General features: G+C 40.9%; 1 protein-coding gene across 2 annotated transcripts in view; it reads left to right on the top strand.

Moving 5' to 3' along the window:
* RPS6KA6 (ribosomal protein S6 kinase A6) overlaps window positions 1-20,107 on the top strand; it is a 67,171-nt gene that overhangs the window by 27,457 nt on the left and 19,607 nt on the right. For both annotated transcript variants that reach the window (XM_032227572.1, XM_032227573.1), the window contains exons 3-11: window positions 807-923; window positions 3,929-4,010; window positions 5,684-5,764; window positions 7,500-7,579; window positions 10,707-10,813; window positions 11,416-11,453; window positions 15,222-15,364; window positions 16,478-16,548; window positions 19,164-19,252. In XM_032227572.1, coding sequence (XP_032083463.1) covers window positions 807-923; window positions 3,929-4,010; window positions 5,684-5,764; window positions 7,500-7,579; window positions 10,707-10,813; window positions 11,416-11,453; window positions 15,222-15,364; window positions 16,478-16,548; window positions 19,164-19,252 — 808 coding nt within the window. The remainder of the gene's footprint in view (window positions 1-806; window positions 924-3,928; window positions 4,011-5,683; window positions 5,765-7,499; window positions 7,580-10,706; window positions 10,814-11,415; window positions 11,454-15,221; window positions 15,365-16,477; window positions 16,549-19,163; window positions 19,253-20,107) is intronic.

The following is a 20,107-nucleotide window of genomic DNA, read 5'->3' as shown; positions in this document are numbered from 1 at the left end:
GATGTAAATGATTAATGTGCTGAAAAGATGGCAAAGAAATTTTGGGCTCAATGTTCTTTTCGGGGAAGTTTTGAGTCAAGATGGGAGAAGATCTGAAGTTCTAGAGCACATCTTTTTTGCAAGGTCATTATTAACCGTACAATGTTATTTATCAGAGAACACAGAATAAGTCAAATTAGGGTGAATTATTCCTTGGTAAATAATATTGGATTGTACCCTGCCTCCCCACCCCTCCCTGTAATATGTTATTTTTGGGTTGTGAAACCATCAAGAAAATTTAAAGAGTCTCAGCCTTATAAGCAGAAATAAATATTTATACTTTTAAACCTTGAAAGCTAAAGGCAAGGAAAATTCTGCAGGTGTATCCAAAAGTCTATAAAATAGGGAGTCCCTTCTCAGTGCCTTTTCACTGGATTCTACAATGACAAGAGTTCCTTTAATGTATAAATAGTCAAGTCTTAAAAATAACAAAAGCTTTACTATACATTTTCTCAGATTGTAAACTACAGTTCGGGTCTTCTGTTCCAAATATGTATGTTGAACAGCCTTTTCAAAGGTGGTAAGCCATCTTTGCCTCTTTGTTCCTTACAAACCATAAAACATCAACAATATCCTTTACAGCTATGGATAATCTTCTTTAAAAACCTAGATAAACAAGCAGAGTGCAGAGACCTTAACTAATGTAGCACTCATTCTTATCAGCTTTTATTTTTCTTTCTTTCTTTTCTCTCACTTTCTCTCTCTCTCACTTTCTCTCTCTCTCTCTCTCTCTCTCTCTCCCTTCCTTCCTTCCTTTCTTTCAATAGGATGAAGGAAGTGTCAAAGAGATTCCTATTACCCATCATGTGAAAGAAGGATGTGAAAAAGCAGATCCGGCACAATTTGAATTGCTTAAAGTCCTTGGTCAAGGATCATTTGGAAAGGTAACAATGAAAACAAACCGTATTTCTTTTAAATTTGCACTGGATGTCCTATAGAGCCCCTGATTCATTCCTCTACTACATACAAGCCTAGCGTTTTTAAGTGTTGGGGAATGTACTATAGTAAATCCTGTGAGCATTTCAGTAGCAATAGCTGTAGCACTTAGACTTATACATTATTTCTCAGTGGTTTACAACCCTCTCTAAGCAGTTTACATAGTCACCAATAATCTGGGTCCTTGTTTTACTGACCTCGGAAGAATGGAAGGTTGAGTCAACCTTGAACCGGTCAGGATCAAACTGCTGGCAGTGGGCAGAGTCAGCCTGCAATATTACATTTTAACCACTGTGCCACCAGGGCTCTTTTTCAGTAGCTTTCCTGGCTCTCTGTTTACAAGAAACCTCATGACAGGTAGTCCTCGACTTATAACCATTCATTTAGCAACTGTTTGAACTTGCAAAAGCACTGAAAAAAGTGACTTATGACCAGTCCTCGCACTTATGACTGTCACAGCATCCCCACAGTCACATGATCCAAATTCAGGCACTTAGCAATTGACATTTACTGATGACAGTTGCAGCATCGCAGGGCGATGTGGTTGTCACCCACAACTTTTCTAGACAGCTTCGAACAAGCAAAGTTAATGTTGGAATCTGGATTCGCTTAGCGACTGTGTGGGTCACTTAACAACTGAAGTGGTTCACTTAACAATTGTGGCAAAAACAAGGTTATAAAATCAGGCACGGCGATCTTTTTTGTTGATGCCTACTTTGTGTTTGAAGGAAGTAAAAATACAAAACAAAACCCCCCATCTCTGATAAGTTGGAGATAAACTATCAACAGCTAAAAAAAATTATATAAACACCCTTTAAACATATGTTCATCTTTGCATCGTTGCTGAAACATTAAAATGTGTGAGCCATTTGGACTGAGTTGCTAGATTCTTCACAAGGAAAGTTAAAAGATTTCTTTCTTGCTTCCCATTCCCCTACTCTCAATTAGTTTTATTGATCATATTTGCAAATCGGCCTCCTGCATTTAAATGAAGTGCTGCAGTAGGTTTATACATTTCCAGCCGAGTCACTTTGAAGAAAATGCAGGTATTCAGGAGTGCCCTGGTTAGCATGACAGTAGCATCCACCTGCATTCCTTAAACAAAATTGGATCTTGCAGGATCCAATTTTGGTCCCTCACTAGGACAGAGATTTAGTTTTTTGGGCTGGAGCCCATCTTCACACACTCTGCTAAAGAGGAATTCTGTTCTGACCCAGCTCCCCAAACATGACAAACCCTCTATAGTTGAAGCAATTATTGCTTTATTAGGAGTGGCGGCAACTTTGGCAAAAAGTTTCTCTCTCCCGCAGCAAGCTAACAAGTCTATCCGGCAGGGGGATGAATAGTTGTTGGCCACATCTATTCAACTCCGCCCCCTGCCTTTTATCCCCAGAGCTAAGGTGGGGCTTTATAGCAGTGGTGGCTCTTCCTTCCCAAGGACTGGTCCATAGATTTCCACTGCTCTCCTCTCCTCTGTCTTCTGCGCATCCGCGTGTCAGGCACTGGACTCAGCTGTTCCCCCTCTTCCTCATCAGCCACATCTAGACCTGGGGGCCTGTTCACTCTCCATCTGAGGGCTGATGGACAGCCCAGGCTCCGCCTCTGTCTCTCTCTCCCCCCTCTTTGACAGCTCCATTCCCTCTTCCCCCTCAGAGCTCTCAGTTTGCCTTGATGCTCACCCTGACTCCCACGCCACCTCCTCATCTGATTCGGCTGCTGGAGGAGCCAGCGGCTGACACACCACAACAAATTCTCTGAGGATTGGCTCCAGCACGAGTCCGAAAGCTTGGAAGAATAAGTCTCTAGTCCCCATGGCCGACCCAGATTGGAATATTATCAATATTATCCTGGGTCATGTATATTTGCCTTCATTTGTGAAAATGTGTTTCTTCCTAGGATTGCATTATAGCTGGCAAGTAGGGATGCAATTAACAAAACAAAACAAAAAAGAGACAGTTGCTTTAAAGAGCTGCCAAGAAGTGTGACCAGCTTTTGAATCCAAAGCCCTCCAGAGGCTTATGGTTTCAAACTTTTATACTTCTCTTTCTAAATAGTGTCTAGACACAGTTAGCTGCTTCTTTCTTCTTCACCACATACCTAATGCTTTATTTTCTCCTTTGGTTTCAATGCTGCAATGCTAGGTTTGTACTGGCGGCTAAATCGTTGTTTAATTCTTCATGAGATTAAAAGTGGCTTTTAATCTTTTGGAACATCTGCAGTTCAACAGTTGGTTTTAATGGCTTTAACTGAATCCAAAAAAGTAATACAGATTAATTATTTCTGTGGATGAGGCTCCGGAATGCTTAGCAATTGCCTCCCTGGCTAGGGAATTCTGGGAATTCAGGTTCATCTATCTGGAAGGATTCCAGGTTGGAGAAGTCGGATTTAAGGAATAAGGGAATAATGGTGTTGATGATTGAGTATGTGTGCATGTGTGCTCAAGTGCCACAATTAGATTTGCAGAGGTTTAGTTTGTGTTCTCATAGAATTGCGTAGTATTTCTTTGCAGAGGAATATTTTATTTCTGTAGAATTAATTTTGGAGAACTTGGGTTTTGTTTTTAAAAAAACAGACATTGGAAGTATTATTCTAAACTTGAATAGCATGTCTTACATCAGCTCATTTAGAATGTATGGTTACTAGAAAGAAATTCATTGGACTACGTGAGATAGCAATAGCAATAGCAGTAGACTTATATACCGCTTCATAGGGCTTTCAGCCCTCTCTAAGCGGTTTACAGAGAGTCAGCATATTGCCCCCAACAATCTGGGTCCTCATTTTACCCACCTCGGAAGGATGGAAGGCTGAGTCAATCCTGAGCCGGTGAGATTTGAACCGCTGAACTGCTGATCTAGCAGTAGCCTGCAGTGCTGCATTTAACCACTGCGCCACCTTGGCTCTTGCACATTTTAGTAATGTGTTATAACATATTTAATCTTTATCGTTTGTTGAGGTTTTCCTTGTGAGAAAAATCATTGGTCCTGATGCTGGACATCTTTATGCCATGAAAGTTCTAAAGAAGGCTTCCTTGAAAGGTATGCTTGTTTTAAAATAAAGTTAAAAAAATACTTCCTGCTGTGTTTATTTTTATTTGTGAAATAAAATAACCATTTATAACTTAATAATCAACTTTTATCTTTAAAAGTGCAGATAAACTGCATTGAAGATTGTGGTATTTGAACTTTCCATAGGAATGAATGTGAAATCATATTCAGTATTGTGAACATATTATTTATATGGAAGCAAGTGGTTATGGTAGATTTTTCACTAACCGACTAGTTGTCCCAAAAGTGTTTTTTTTTTGGAGAGGCAACTGGACTTCCTTGTTTTTTTTTCATTTTTGAAGACATTTTGCTTCTCATCCAAGAAGCTTCTTCAGCTCTGACAGCATTGGGGGGGTGGGGGGAAGGATTTATATTCCTTGCAGACAGCTGGACATTTGCATCCATTTAGAGGGTCATTGAAGGACTTGGATATTTATCTGTGTCCTCAGGGTCACCTGGTTCCTGTAGTCCGCAGTTTTTCTCTGGAAATCCATTCCTACACTCACACCATTTAAAGGGTGTTCATCCCAAATTGTATAGCTAAAAATTGCAGACTACATGAGCCAGAAGCGCTACTCAGGTGACCCTGAGGACAGAGATAAACCTTCAAGTGTTTCAACGATCCCCTAAAAGGATGCAAATGTCCAGCTGTCTGCAAGGAATATAAATCCTTCCATCCCCCCACCCTATCCTGTCAGAGCTGAAGAAGCTTCTTGGATGAGAAGCGAAATGTCTTCGAAAACGAAAAAAAACAAGGAAATCTACTTGCCTCCTGAAAAAGCAGCTTTGGGACAACCATGACCTGAATGACTGAGAATCTCTACAGACATCTAACCAACTGCTTATAGATTTCTTAGCCGTATCATCAGTCCCTGTTGCAAAAATCTCTTTTTATAATCACAGAGATGCTTCCGCCAACCTAGCAGTTTGAAAGCACGTAAAAAAGGCAAGTAGGAAAATAGGAACCACCTTTGATGAGAAGGTAACAGCGTTCTGTGCTCCTTCAGCATTTAGTCATGCTGGCCACATGACCACAAAGAGACGTCTTCGGACAGCGCTGCCTCTTCGGCTTTGAAAAGGAGATGAGCAGCGCCCCCTAGAGTTGGGGACGACTAGCGCATATGTGATTTACCCTTTAAAGCAGTACTTCTCAACTTTAGCAGCAGATGGTGTGGACTTTTAAGATGTGTGGACTTCAACTCCCAGAATTCCCCGGCCAAATGAAGTCCGTACATTTTAAAGCTGCAAAGGTTGAGAAACAGGTTGAGGAAATGACAGTTCCATATCACTATGAGTTTTTGTTAAAAAAGGGTATTCCCATCTAAGACATCAGAAGCGATGTTCGATTCAATTATTACCAGTAGAATTTTGAAGTGGCTGTTTTAAATGACTCACCAGAAAGTTGGCAGAGTTCACGAATATCCCATACTGGTGAGTCATACGACAGTTGTGACTTTTTTGTGATGTTTTGGTGTGCTTGATGGTTGGATGTTCATGGTCGCTTGAAGTTTCCCCTGGGATTTCCATGGAAGTCACTGCAACACTTCCGCAAAATGACTACTGAAAATGAAATTTTCTCATAAAAATCCTTTGTATGTGCGCCTATTGTAAAAGGCATAAGTACGTATTTAGTTTCACTCTTCTTGGAAAATTTATGTTTGCAGTTCGAGATAGAGTCCGCACAAAGATGGAGAGAGATATATTAGTAGAAGTAAATCATCCGTTTATTGTCAAACTGCACTATGGTGAGTATTACTGTCTGTGGCTTTGATCAAGGTTTATCCGATAAATGTCTTCATTTCTAGAGTTTGAATTACATCTACTAGCTTGGTTTTTTTTTTTTTTTTTTAAAAAGCAGACTTTATATTGTGTGACAAGCCATTTAAGCAGTTATTTTTAAATGTTTTCCATGAAACTGGGTTTATTTAGATAAAAGTTTTATTATTTATTTAGCACATGGCGTACCATATGGGGACTAACAATATATATTAACATTGCATCTAGATAAGGGATGTCAGACTCAAGGCCCGTGGGCCAATCCGGCCCATAGGCTGCTTAGATCTGACCCACAGTACCTCCGCCAGTGAAAATGAAGCTTGAGAGGGCCACTGGTGGCCCTCCTGGGCCCGTTTTCAGTCACGACGGTCTCCGCAATGGGCACATTTTTGCTGCCAAAGGACTGCAGGAGGCCATTGCAGCCGAAAACAGGGAGCCCCTGCAGACTCTGCTTTCACTGTCAGAGAACTAGCAAAACAAACTAAAAACAAAAAAAGGAGAAATGTTTCCCCTTTTGCACTTGAGCATGGAAGAAGGGACGGGAAAAGGGAAAGGGAAAGAGGAAAGACAAAGAAAAAGAAGGAAAGATGGGAAGAGCGCAAGTGTTCTGACCTAGGCTTCCCAAGATCATTTTATTCTCCAGACAAAACCCCTTTTATTTAGGTTAAAGGGAATTCCTCTCCAGCGAAGTCCCAGCAAACAGTCTTTCATGAGATTTCACAACTACAGACCTTTATCAGGCTTGGAGAGCTGCCAGGCTGATAGCCGAAATGACGCAGTGGTTTGGGTGCAGTACTGCAGGCCACTTCAGCTGACTGTTATCTGCAGTTCAGCGGTTCTAATCTCACCGGCTCAAGGTTGACTCAGCCTTCCATCCTTCCGAGGAGGGTGAAATGAGGACCCAGACTGTGGGGGCGATATGCTGACTCTGTAAACCGCTTAGAGAGGGCCGAAAGCCCTATGAAGCAGTATATAAGTCTAACTGCTATTGCTATTGCTATCTTCCAAATGCCGCTCTGTAGCAGACAATACTTGGCAAGAAGTCAGGGACAGATCTTCACCCTACTGAATTGAAGTAATTGTCTCCTGCAAACTCCTCTCCCCTTTCGTTCCTCTTTATTCCTCATGGGAGGGGTCATTCGCCATCCACCTGTGACTTTATTCCCAAGTCGACCCCTGTTCTTTAGCTGTTCCCTTCGACTGGAAACTCTGTGCATGCACACATTGGGAACAGGCTCCAGCTGTTCTTCTGTCCCACTGATCTCCGACTCTGAAGGCAGCTGATAACTGTCGGATGGCCCTGACCCCATCTCTGCCTCCGACACAGAGCCCTCATCAGAGCCTTCCCCAGTCTCCAGGAGAAAGGAGAATGAAGAGGGAAGGAAAAAGAAGAAAAGGAAGGGAGGGAGGGAAGGAAGGAAGATTATAATGAGAGGGAGGAAAGGTCTGAGGGAAGTTCTGCCTTAGCATTTGGCCACCATAGGTGCCCCACCATATGAGTGATGTCGAGCTGGCCATGCCCCCCTGAGATCAAACACAACTCTGATGCAGCCCTCAATGAAGTTGAGTATGACACCCCTGTCCTAAATTAATAGAACATTGTTAATTTATTAATTGATTAATAAATATTGTTTAGTGTTTTATCTACGCGCCATATCTGTTGTTCCACAAAACTGATTCATGTTTTATGGCTGCTCTTTCCAGCCTTCCAGACTGAAGGAAAGCTATATTTAATATTGGATTTTCTCAGGGGAGGAGACGTGTTCACAAGATTATCCAAAGAGGTATGTATTTATGGACCTTTTAAAACATAGCTTATACTAAGTTTTTATCTTTGCCTTTTCTTCCAAGAGCTCCGCTTTCTCTTTTTTATATTTTCAATAGCCATGTGGGAGAGACATGGTGGTGCGGTGGCCTAAAGGTGGACCTCTTGCCTCACAACCAGGAGGCTGTGAGTTCAATCCTAGGTACAGGCAGATATTTCTCTCTCTCTCTCTCTGGGCACAATGAGAACAAAAGTTCGCATTGGTGACAGGAAGGCATCCGGCCATTAAAACACTATTCAGTTGCCCGGACTCCACCCCACAAAGGATTATGGGGTCATTAAAAGGAGTTGATGATAATGTGAGAGGGACATTATGCTCAGAGGAGATGACCAACTCAAATCCATTTATTCTATACTTTAGTTTCAAATCTGGGCAGTTTTTTTTTTCCTTGCCTAAATCTGTCTCTCTTTCACTGTTCAGCAGTGAAGAAACTGGATCAACTTGCCATTAATATCTCTTAACCTAATCTCCCTCCAAATTGTGAGGACAAATTGCGATCGTGAACTTAAGAGGGTGGAATGCTGTTTTTGGCTTTCTGGAGGAAAGGCAGGATTGAATAAATAGTTGCCTCCTACACTGTTATGACTACATAAAAATCATCTTACTCTCTGCATTTAGAAATGTTGTTTTTTTTCCTCACTCAAAGGAAAGGTTTCTGTGTAAAAACACAACGAGGTCAAATATATTAATAAATAAAGCATTTCTCGCTATGTAAGGAAGTAGGATTTTTTTTCTCTCCAGGACTCAGAAATGTCTTAGAAGGGACACTAAAAGAAGAGATGTTTCAAAGCCCACCGGAGTGCAAACCCCGTATCATCTGGGTGCTTTAATAGAATAGAATATAATTCTTCATTGACCAAGTGTGATTGGACACACAAGGAATTTGTCTTTGGTGCATATGCTCCAGAGTGGGTTGCTGCCGGCATTATTGCCAGGTGCGCACGTAATTTTGTGCGCGTGCCATATGCGCGCTCCACACGCATGCACATTTGCTCAGAAGTGCAATCAAAATTGCTCTGCGCAAAAGCAGAAAACAAGATGGCAGCGCCTATGGCGCCACTGGGAGAACCAGTTCAGGGTGGTGGTGGCAAGCCTGGGTTGATGCCAGTTCCAGCGCTCCAAGGCGCCAAAATACATTCACCAAGAATAAAAAGATACAACACTTAGTGATAGTCATGGTTACTAATAAGTTATCAAATCGTACTAGTAAACAAATAAAACAATATAAATTGAAAGATACAAGCAACATGGTTATAGTCATAAGTGGGAAGAGATAGATACTAGGAAGGAAGAGAATAATAATAATAATACAGTTTTAGTAAATTATTTGATAGTGTTGTGGGAATTAGTTGTTTAGCAGAGTGATGGCATTTGGGGGAAAAAACTGTCCTTGTGTCTAGTTGTTTTGGTGTGCAGTGCTCTGCAGCATCATTTTGAGGGCAGAAGTTGAAACAATTGATGTCCAGGACGTGAGGGGTCTATAGATATTTTCACAGCCCTCTTTTTGACTCGTGCAGTGTACAGGTCCTCTGTGGATGGCAGGTTGGCAGTAATCATTTTTTTCTGCAGTTCTGATTCTCCTCTGAAGTCCGTGTCTGTCTTGTTGGGTTGCAGAGCCAAACCAGACAGTTATGGAGGTGCAGATGACAGACTCAATCATTCCTCTGTAGAACTGAGTCATAAACAAGTGTTCGACTCAATTTTTGGGGTGCTGCAACCCTGTTCAGATCATTTCAGAGTTTTGTGTTTAATGGTTACATCTCACTTTTAATTTCTATGATCTTGGAGATCTTTTCATCATATGGGATTATTTGAGATAATTAAATAATCTTGTTCGTTTGGACCTTTTTTTTTCATTCAGAGGAAGTAGGTATTCTGTGGACACATGGCCTTCCAGAAGTCAACTATTCAACTTCCCTTCTAATCATTCATTTGTCATTGATGAGTTGCCTCAAAAGGCATGCTCTGAATATTTATTCTTGGAGGACTAATAGGATCAATGCCTGTGGAGATTCTCTGTCATCCAGGTCATGGTTGTCCCAAAGGTGCTTTCTCAAAGAGCAACTGGCATTTGTTTTTCCTTTGTTTTCCTTTGTCTTCAAGGAAAAACAAAAGTCCAGTTGCCTTTTCGCAAAACATTGGAAGGGCGAGGAGATCCCCAGAGAAGAAAAGAGAGTAACAAACATTTTAGAATGTACAGAAATGAATAAACTAACATTTGAAATTAAAGAAAGGGAAGACACTGAACATTTTGAGGGATCTGTTTTATCAACGGCTAAATAAGAGAATCAGGAGTTAGAACTTCTAAAATTACAAGAGAAAGAATAACTTTATTATTAGGGTTGATTACTGTAACTTATTAATTTTGATTAGCATTAACAATTAATACGTATTCATATTATGAGGGAAAAACACTGTTCTTATGCAATTGCTATTAGAGAGTACTATTATTATTACTATGATGAATATTACTTAAAAGAATTGTAACCAGGCAACACACTTGTCTATATGGATTTCGAACATGTTGCTTTTTCTATTTATATTAATAAAAAATTTACAAAGAACAAGCACCCTTGTTTACAAACAACAGGCAGTACGGACTAGTCCCGTGATGGAGAAACTATGGCACGCATGCCAGAGCTGACACGCAGAGCCCCTTCTGCAGGCACGCGTGCTGTTGCCAGCTGTTCTTCTGGTTTCCGGCAACCAGCTGGTCTTGGTGGGTGCTGGAACACCAGAAAATGGCCTGAGAATGACCCAAAAATGGCCTGAAAAAGAGCCTGAAGATGGCCCAAAAAACAGCCTGAAAGCGGCCTAAAAATGGCCTGGAAATTTCCAGAGTGCCGGAAACCCAAAGTCCAGCTGGCCAGCGTGCGCATGCACACCAGCTGGCTGGTCTTCAGGTTCCAGGCACTCTGGTGCATGCACACGCATTCCAGTTTGGGCACTCATTGCCGAAAAGGTTCGCCATCCCCGGACTAGTGAATTTGCATCGCCGATCTTTAAACTCTGTAGGATTTGCTAACGTCTTTGATGTACAGAAATTTAACCAGAGCGGAATGTAAATCTATATAGTTCTTATTAGGTTATGTTTACAGAGGAAGATGTGAAATTCTACCTCGCAGAACTGGCTCTAGCTTTGGATCACCTCCACAGCTTGGGAATTGTATACCGGGACTTGAAGCCAGAAAAGTAAAGTAAAATGTATTTTATCCACTATTACGGTACTCTTATTTAAACCCTTCTTTGTATTTGCCATAAAATAAATGTGGAATCACTGCTTATACAGGTAGTCCTTGACATTCGGCTTACAACTGAACTTAAAATCTTTGTTGCTAAGAGGATTTTGCCCCATTTTGCAACCTTTCTGGCCACTGTTGTTAAGTGAATCACTGCAGTTGTTAAATTAGTAATACCGTTGTTAAGCGAAACTGGCTTCCCCGTTGACTTTGCTTGTCAAAAAGTTGCAAAACGGGACCACGTGACCTTGAGACACAGCAGTGGTCATAAGTTATGAGTCAGTTGCCAATTGTCTGAATTTTGATCCCACGACTATGGGGATGCCACAGTGGTTGTAAGTGTGAGTCACTTTTTTCAGTGCTGTTGTAACTTGGAACAGTCACTAAAGGAACTGTTGTAAGTCAAAGGCTACCTCTACTCTTTTTTTTCCCCAAAATGTTTTCAGAAAATTCTTAATTAATTAAATGTCAATAGTATAGCATTCTAATTTGCTCAACTGTCTTATTAAAATATTCTTGTTATGTGCATTGGTGAATGTGAATTTTAATTTTCAGCATTTTGCTTGATGAAGCAGGACATATCAAGTTAACAGGTAGGTGGAACTTATTAGTTTAGTTTTATTTAAAATATAAATATATATATAAATTTACCTCAATAGACTCAATTAATTAAAACAGAAGGTATTTTGAACTGAGTCAAGTTGTTGCTGGTTAAATTCCTCCATCATGTCCTCCTTTATCCCTTCAAATCATTTTTTGTTGAACAAATGCCACATTCCTAAAAGAATCAGTTTAATTTTAGGCTGGCTGTCATGTCTTCTTGAGTGTCCAGTGTCTCCAGCTGGTGGAGAATCTGCAAGATATGGTCTCAAAAAGTAAAGAGAAGCCATGATGCTTCAAACAAAGTTCTACCCATCTTTATTATGTATTGATTCATTAAGAAAACGTGTATGGCTTCCCAACTCACCCATGGTGACACCAGTTGGCTAATAGAAATAAAACCCCAATTATAAAACCCAATAAACCCCCACTTCCCTGGTGACAGCAATCAAGCAACCCACTATTTGGGCACAATATTACCCAGAACCTATGGGAAAACTATGTCTTTGGGGCCTTTCAAAAGAGTTTTCAAGGTGGGAACCAAACATCTCCATGGGGATGATGTTCCATTGGGAGGAAGCTACCATGGAGAAGATCCTTCTTCTTGGTTCCACTTGGTGGACCTTTTCTAAAGAGAGGGAATGTCTCTACACTGATGGGTTGGGTAGATATAACTTGGAAAAGATGGTCCTTCAAATAACCTGGACCCATTTTTAAGTGTGCTACAGATAGACAACAGGTGGAGCATCAATCGCAGTGGCTGTCCTCTTGATTTCTCTGACTACATCCTGTGATTACATCTGCCAGCTGGCTGTTGTACTCTCATCTATCATAGCAGATGAGTAACGTCAAAGTATAAAGCCTAGTAATAGAACTGTACAGCATGTACAAAAACAGGCTTGCAGATGCATAATCGTTCACTGCAAAGCTAGCATTTTCAACATATAATGAAGCAGAAGAGTGCTCATTTTTACAAATCATTAAGCAAAGATGATTAGGGGAATGGAGGCTAAAACATAGGAAGAACGGTGGCTGGAACTGGATGTGTCTAGTTTGATGGAAAGAAGGACTAGGGGAGACATGATAGCAGTGTTTCAATATATCAGGGGTTGCCACAAAGAAGAGGGAGTCAAACTGTTCTCCAAAGCACCTGTAGAACAAGAAGCAATGGGTGGAAACTAATCAAGGAGAAAAGCAACTTAGAACTGAGGAGTAATTTCCTGGCAGTTAGAACAATTAATCAGTGGAACAGCTTGCCTCCAGAAGTTGTGAATGCTCCAATACTGGAAGCTTTTAAGAATAGATTGGACAACCATTTATCTGAAGTGGTATAGTGTTTCTGGCACTTGGTCAATCACTTGCTTCTCAATGTTTGATTGTGTTAGTGACCAAGTTTCAAATAATACTCCAAACGTTGGTTGAAATTAACATGATGCAAGTTAAAACATTACAGCTCTCTTAGCTCCTTGTGTGCGCTCTCTTTATTTATTTATTTCTTGAATTTATATAGCTGCCCTTCTCACGCCTGAGAATCTGGGCGATAATCAACCTTGTTTAAACACAACCATTAAAAATGAATTAAAAGTAGTTTAACTCAGCTTTTGGCCAAGACCAAGTGTGCTGTTGTACAGTCGTGTATGTTGTATTTTCAGAGACAGCCATGTGGATTTCTTACCCATTTTCAGTCTCTCTGGAAGATGTACATTTTCTTGTGTTTTTGATTCTCATGGTCATGCTGTTTAGCGTATCTGGTGTGCTTCACAAGAAGCCGTTCCTTCCATTTGGATCTGTCAAAAGTAATAATTGCTTATTTATAACATTTCCTAGACACCAACTGTTAGGGCGACTAATATGTATGTACAATAAAAGCAAAACAAATTCTCCAGTAAGATAATAAAGCAACTAATCAAAACAAGTGTTACAACAACAACACACTCTAAATAGATCGCGGAAATGCAATTAATTTAAAAACCAGACACTGGCTTTTAGCCTCTTGAAGAAATACTGATGTTCATTATTCTAATTTGGTGCTTAACTGCAGGTAGCTGAGACTACATTTTATAGCTGAATGTTGACTAAAAATGACACTTGTGAACTAAGCATGCTTCAGAGAAAAGCTGTGTTAGCTAGCTTGCTTCACTGTAGGCTGAAAATATTAAAATAGGGTGAACAGAAATGAGTCTACAAGCTCAGTGTGGACTCTGCTTTTTGGGGGGAGAAAAAAGTTACCACATGTATATATTCAATACTGTGTTTCCCCGAAAATAAGACAGGGTCTTATTTTCTTTTGACCTCCGAAATAAGCAATTGGACTTATTTTCGGGGAGGTCTTATTATTTTTGAGGTGTAGGAGGCGGCGAGCTTGGTCATCTCATGGCTGCTGCTGTGTTCAATATTTTCAGAGAGGGCTTATTTTTTGGGGGAGGTCTAATTTTAGAGCATGCATTCAAAAGCCCGATTGGACTTATTATCTGGAGAGGTCTTATTTTCAGGAAAATAGGGTACATTTGTGAGATGATGCAAAGAAGGACTTGCGTTAAGTTGAAATTCTCCACTCGGAGAAAGATAGACAAATTTGAAAACTTTAGCTTGGTCTTTGTACCATTGCAAAAAATCTGTCACTTGGACACTGGTGGAAGCCATGCAGAGATCAAAGCAGTGTTTCTCAACCTTGGCAACTCTTAAGATATATGGACTTGAATTCCTAGAATTCCCCAGCCAGCCCTGTCCACAAATCTTAAAGCTTGAGAAACACTGGGTCAAAGCCTTTGACTGATGAAACTTTCCAAAAACTGGGCTAGAGTTTAAGTCCAAACCGATTCTCAAACTTTTCATTGACCGCAGTGGTGAGACATATTGGTTTTACATCTAAAACAAGTCCATATCTTTACGGGTGATGCACAATCATAACTGACATTACCTATAATATATTCTTCAAACCAATCATAAAGTTGTAACATCAATGAATCATGAATTTATGTACGGTAACTAGGAAGGGAGAGGAAAGATAGTACTAGAACTTTGTTGTGTCATTATGCAGCTTGTGGGTATTTAGCTAGGCTTGTATGGGCCCATTTTAATTGTCTTATTTAGTAATTAATTTAAGAGTTCATTGATAGTCACGTTGGGTATCAGTCTACTAAAATTTAGACCAAGGATCAGCAACCCGCAGCTCTGGAGCTGCATGTGGCTCTTTCATCCCTCTGCTGCAGCTCCCTATCAGCTCCACAATTGATAGAGCTTTTGGTTAGGACAGGTAAAGGAAAAAGGACACTGTGCTAGGAGGAGATTTTATAGTAGGGGAACCAGACTTCTGGTCGGTGGAGGAAAAACAATGCCAAGCTAGGAGGAGACTCTAGGGTGGGGGAATTGGACTTCCAGTTGGCTCCAGAATTGAATGGGGGGGGGGGGCTTCCAGTTAGGACCTTTGTGGCTCTTTGAGTGTTTAAGGTTGCAATGTTGCAAGCTCGGCCTCTTATGTCCTGCATGCAACATTACTATGCAAATACAAAAGGGCTGGAGTTTCTACCATGACACATGACTGATAAGAGATCAAGAAGAGATCATGACCTTTTATCACCGCTTCTCATTGGGTAGGGTTGAGGAAAGTAGACTTGTCATGATAGCTGGAGGGCTATCGTTGACTCATCTCTAGGTCACATTACTTCCCCTAAAGAACTTACATGCTAATCTTCACTTTCTATCGCCTGATGTCTGCTCAGTATTTCTTTACTTGGTATGTCTTTGTGATGCTGTTTTAGACTTCGGCTTAAGCAAAGAATCGGTTGATCAAGAGAAGAAAGCATATTCTTTCTGCGGTACTGTAGAATACATGGCCCCTGAAGTTGTGAACAGGCGGGGCCACAACCAAAGTGCAGACTGGTGGTCGTTTGGTGTCCTCATGGTACTGTGCATTAATGGCTTTGTGTTGCATGTCGTAAGCATTTGAGACTCACGATGCATGAATGATAGAAGGGAATATTTGCATTTCGCAGGGTTGAACTGTGGACTCTTTCGTGCTCTCTGAGCATGGTTGTTTTCTTACAGATGTTTCATTACCCTACTAGATAACATCATCAATAACTGCACACACTGATGATGGTGTCTAGTTTGGTGATGAAACATCTCCAAGAAAACCATTAAACTCAGAGACCACCAAGGACCACCCAAATTGATGTATTATTATTGTAATAATAGTCATGTTTGATGTTTTGGGGGTTCTGGCTTAAATATATTTATTTGTTTGGGGTTTTATTGTTGTGAATGTTTTGTTTATTTTATTTTTATTTTATTTTATACTCTTAGCAAGAGGTTTTTGTTATACTTTACTTTACAGTTTACAAGATGTCAAGAGTCAGAATTATTTGGTGATATACAAATTTAATGAGATGTAATAAACTATAATTAATATTTATATTTCTGCTCCTAAGCTTACATCATGATGGAAAGTGTGTTATTTCAGTTGAACTGAACGCACTTTATGTTAGTTTTTTTTGAGCCAAATAGTGGAGGAAGGAACACTTAAACCAGAATTGGATGTTGAAAAACATATTGCATAAGTCTATGGTAAATGTGATTGTAATGAAGTGTTTGTAGTTGTCATTAACTCTTTAAAGAAAGTTATAAATGTATTTTCAGCCACCACAGTTTTGTCTGACTATTTAAGTATCTTAAATTAACCACATCTGTATTAGTGTAAAGTCATTAGAACGTGTTTAATGTTATCAAAATTGTTTAATATTTTGTTTAATAATTGTGAAGGCAGACTAACTTACACTAATAGAGTAACACGCTTTCTGTCATGATGTAAGCATAGCAGCAGAAATTATGAATGGTTAAATTCATAATAGATAATAGATTCATTAATACATTAATAATAAGTTATATATTATACATTATAATACATTATAATGCATTATAATAATAAGCAAGCTTTTCTTACATCTCAATTCTAGAAGCTTAAGTCTTGTTTGTTAGTTCGTTTTCTAAATGTTTTTGGTCTTTCCTTCTTTTTCAGTTTGAAATGCTCACTGGTACTTTACCTTTCCAAGGTAAAGACCGAAATGAAACTATGAATATGATACTCAAGTAAGTATTCTTCTGTTCTGTTCCATTGCTAAGTATTTGCAAGTTAACAAAAATTGTGCATGCTAGTGATACAATAAAATGATTATCAGGTGCGATAGTTGCCCCTGCCCAGAATATTTCATTATCCAAGCTTCATTTGAAAAATGGACAAAAGTGTGGTTTTGAAATAGGATATTTTTATTTCAGGTTTTCAGGTTTTAATTAGCTTCAAAGTATTTATCAAATCAAAATAAAACTTCTGTTATATAGTCTAAGGGTGGCTCAGTGGCTAAGACACTGAGCTTGTCAATCAGAAGGTTGGCAGTTCACTGGTTCGAATCCCTAGTGCCGCATAGTGGAGTGAGCTCCCAGCTTCTGCCAAAAGCACGTAAAACACGCAAGTAGAAAAATAGGAACCACCTTTGGTGGGAAGGTAACAGCGTTCCATGCGTCTTCGGTGTTTAGTCATGCCGGCCACGTGACCACAGAGATATCTAGCGCTGGCTCTTCGGCTTTGAAATGGAGATGAGCACCACCCCCTAGAGTCGGGAACGACTAGCACATATGTGCAAGGGGAACCTTTACCTATGTTGGGAGAGGAAGGTTCTGGCATCCTGTGGGACTAATGATCAGTGTTAATGTTTTGCCTTTCTGACTTGTTTTGGGTTTTTATTCAAGATTATAGCCTTCTGGTCAGGGAGCCCTACCATAAAAATGTGTAAAAGTTTTAAAATGGATGAGGCAAAAATATAAGCATTTGGCTTAATCCTTAGGACAGCAGTCCCCAAACTTGCAACCTGGTGGCCTGGCTAGGTGGTGGTGGGAACCGAGTTGTGCGAGTGGTGGGCTGGAGCATATGTGCGTGTCTGCCGGCCCACCACTCGTACGAGTGTAGCCGTACATCACTCTGCCACTTGTGTGAGTTGAGCTGCATTCAGTGTGTGTGGGCTGACCCTCCTCTCACAGGGCCCAGTTTTGAATAGGCCACAGCTTGGTAGTAGGCTGCGGCTTGGGGTTTGGGGGACCCCCTGCCTTAGGATAACACTGTCAAAGAAAGAATTAGTAAGAAAGTTTTCCTGCTCATGTTGCGGGAAATTGGTTGAGGAATGACTGGTGTCCTTTGTATAAAATAGCCAGTAAAACTGCAGCCCATGAACAAGATATAAATGCTATAAATTGATATTAACATCAGTGCCAATTTGGTCACCAGAGTCAAGATGAAGACTTGATGTGGTGATTCAAGGCACCAGGCTAGAAATGGGAGTCTGTGAATTTTAGTTTTCCTTAGGCGTGAAGCCAGCTGAGCAGTGGTGGGTTTCAAAAAGTTTTGGAACCTACTCTGTGGGTGTGGCCTCCTTTGTGGGAGTGGCTTGCCGGCCATGTGACCTGGTGGGAGTGGCTTGCCGGCCATGTGTTCTCTCTCTCCCTCTCTCTCTCTCTCTCTCTCTTTCCTTCCTTTTGTCTCTCTGTCCCTTTTTTCTTTTTTTCTTTCTTTTTTCTTTCATTTCTCTCTCTCTTTTACTTTCTTTTTTCTTTTTTTATTTATTTCTTCCTTTCTTTCTCTTTCTCTCTCTCTCTCTCTCTCTCTGTCGGTCTGTGTGTGTGTGTGTGTGTGTGTGTGTGTGTGTGTGTCAGTGGTGGGTTTCAAAATTTTTTGGAACCTCTTCTGTAGGTGTGGCCTGCTTTCCGGGTCCACTGGTGGAACCTCTTCTAACTGGTTCGGTAGATTTGAACTGGTAGGAACCCACCTCTGCAGCTGAGTGACATTGGGCCAAACACCCACTCTTAGCTTTAGGAAGAAGGCAGTGGTAAAGGATTTATGAAATCTTGCCAAACAAATTGTGGGGGCCTAATCCAGGCACTCAATGATTTGAACACACACCACACACACAAGTTTGTGTGGCTTTTATGCAATTTATACAATTTAATAAACATTTTAAAAGATTTTGAAAACTGATGCTTAGGACATGCGTTTTAGCTCTTTGAGCATTTAAAATGAATCTTATATCAGTTTCCTGTTTTTTGGAGTCTGATAATAAAAGATTGGAGGATTGTTTTCAAGACAAGGTGCATACACAACCTTGACTTTCCAGCTGTGTGAGAGCTTTGAAGGCTTGGGTTCTGCAAAGGGACGCTTGATCTGATGGGAGATATTAAACTGCTTGGCAGGGAAATGGAATCCCTGGCTTTCCAGATGTTGATTATGGGAGGTGAGCTGACTCTAGTAATCATGACCAACAAGCTAATGGTTGCATTATCATCTGGTGACATATGAAGGTTTCCCAGACAAAAAAAATATTCTGCATACAATCCCATCACAAAAGCAGACAGCTATAGCCTGTTTCTGAGCTAAAAGAATCATGGAATGCTTGTTTTAAAGTGAAAAGTGAAAACTAAAGAAGATATTGTAGGTATTGCAGGATTGAAGCTGGCGCCAAGAGTGCTGTCTTGTTATAAGCTGCTAAAAATGCACCTATTTAGAATACTTAAGTTAGAACAATAATTTCTTGTCTCTTTGAATCATCACTTGTGCAGTGGAAAACACATGCTCAATGTCTCCTTTGAGTAAATTGTTTGCATTTGATTTTTAAAAAATTAGAAAGCGCTTCTTGAATCCAAATTTCCTCTTTTCCCAGAGCGAAACTCGGAATGCCACAATTCCTTAGCCCGGAAGCTCAGAGCCTTCTGAGGATGTTGTTTAAAAGGAATCCTTCCAACAGGCTAGGTAAGTTAATCCTGCCTACATCAGTTTTTCTTGAAGTGGAATGTTCTGGACCTTCCCTCTCAAAATACCACAGCCAAAGGAGAAAGGAGAGAAATGCCTTAGTCTGCAATATTACAAAAGCTCCAGGCTGGTAGACTGTGTTCAGGGGTGGGCTTCAAATATCTTAGCAAGGGATTCTGTGCCCGGTTGCTGGGTGGGCATGGCCAAGGTAGGCGTGGCCCAGTTAGCCTCCTACACCATGGGGGGGGGAGTTTGCCCTCCCGGGACTCCAGAAGCTTTAATTCGAGCCTCCAGGAGGGCAAAAACGGCCTCCCCAGGCTCCGGGGGCCATCTAGAGGGTGAAAACAGGTCCGTTTCCAGCCTTCCCAAACTTCCTGTAGGCCCATTTTTCGCACTCCCCAAGCCTCTGCATGCGCCTTGCACTTACCGTGCATCCAAAACGGGCCACATAGGGACTCCTGGGAGGGGAGGGGTGGGTGGGGCCAGCCAGAAGTAGGATTTTGAGTTCTCCGAACTGCACAGAATCTTAGCTAGAGATTCTCTTGAACCGCTGCAAACCCCCAGCAGTACACCCCTGATGTTGTAGCATTTGATAATCCCTGATATAATCTACGGATAGTGTTTCTTGATTATCAAGCTAATTTAGGAAGGTGGTATATCTAGAAGGAAGGTAGAATTAGAAGCCACCTGGGTACCTGAGAGACCGCCTCCTGCCGATTACCTCCCATAGACCGATTAGATCTCACAGGTTAGGTCTCCTCCGGATTCCATCTGCCAGCCAATGCCGGCTGGCGACTCCCCGGGAGAGAGCCTTCTCTGTTGCAGCTCCAGCCCTTTGGAACGACCTCCCCGTGG

The sequence above is a fragment of the Thamnophis elegans genome, chromosome 12 (assembly GCF_009769535.1).
Source record: "Thamnophis elegans isolate rThaEle1 chromosome 12, rThaEle1.pri, whole genome shotgun sequence".
In the NCBI taxonomy this organism is placed as follows: domain Eukaryota; kingdom Metazoa; phylum Chordata; class Lepidosauria; order Squamata; family Colubridae; genus Thamnophis; species Thamnophis elegans.
This window is presented reverse-complemented; position numbering and strand designations above follow the sequence as displayed.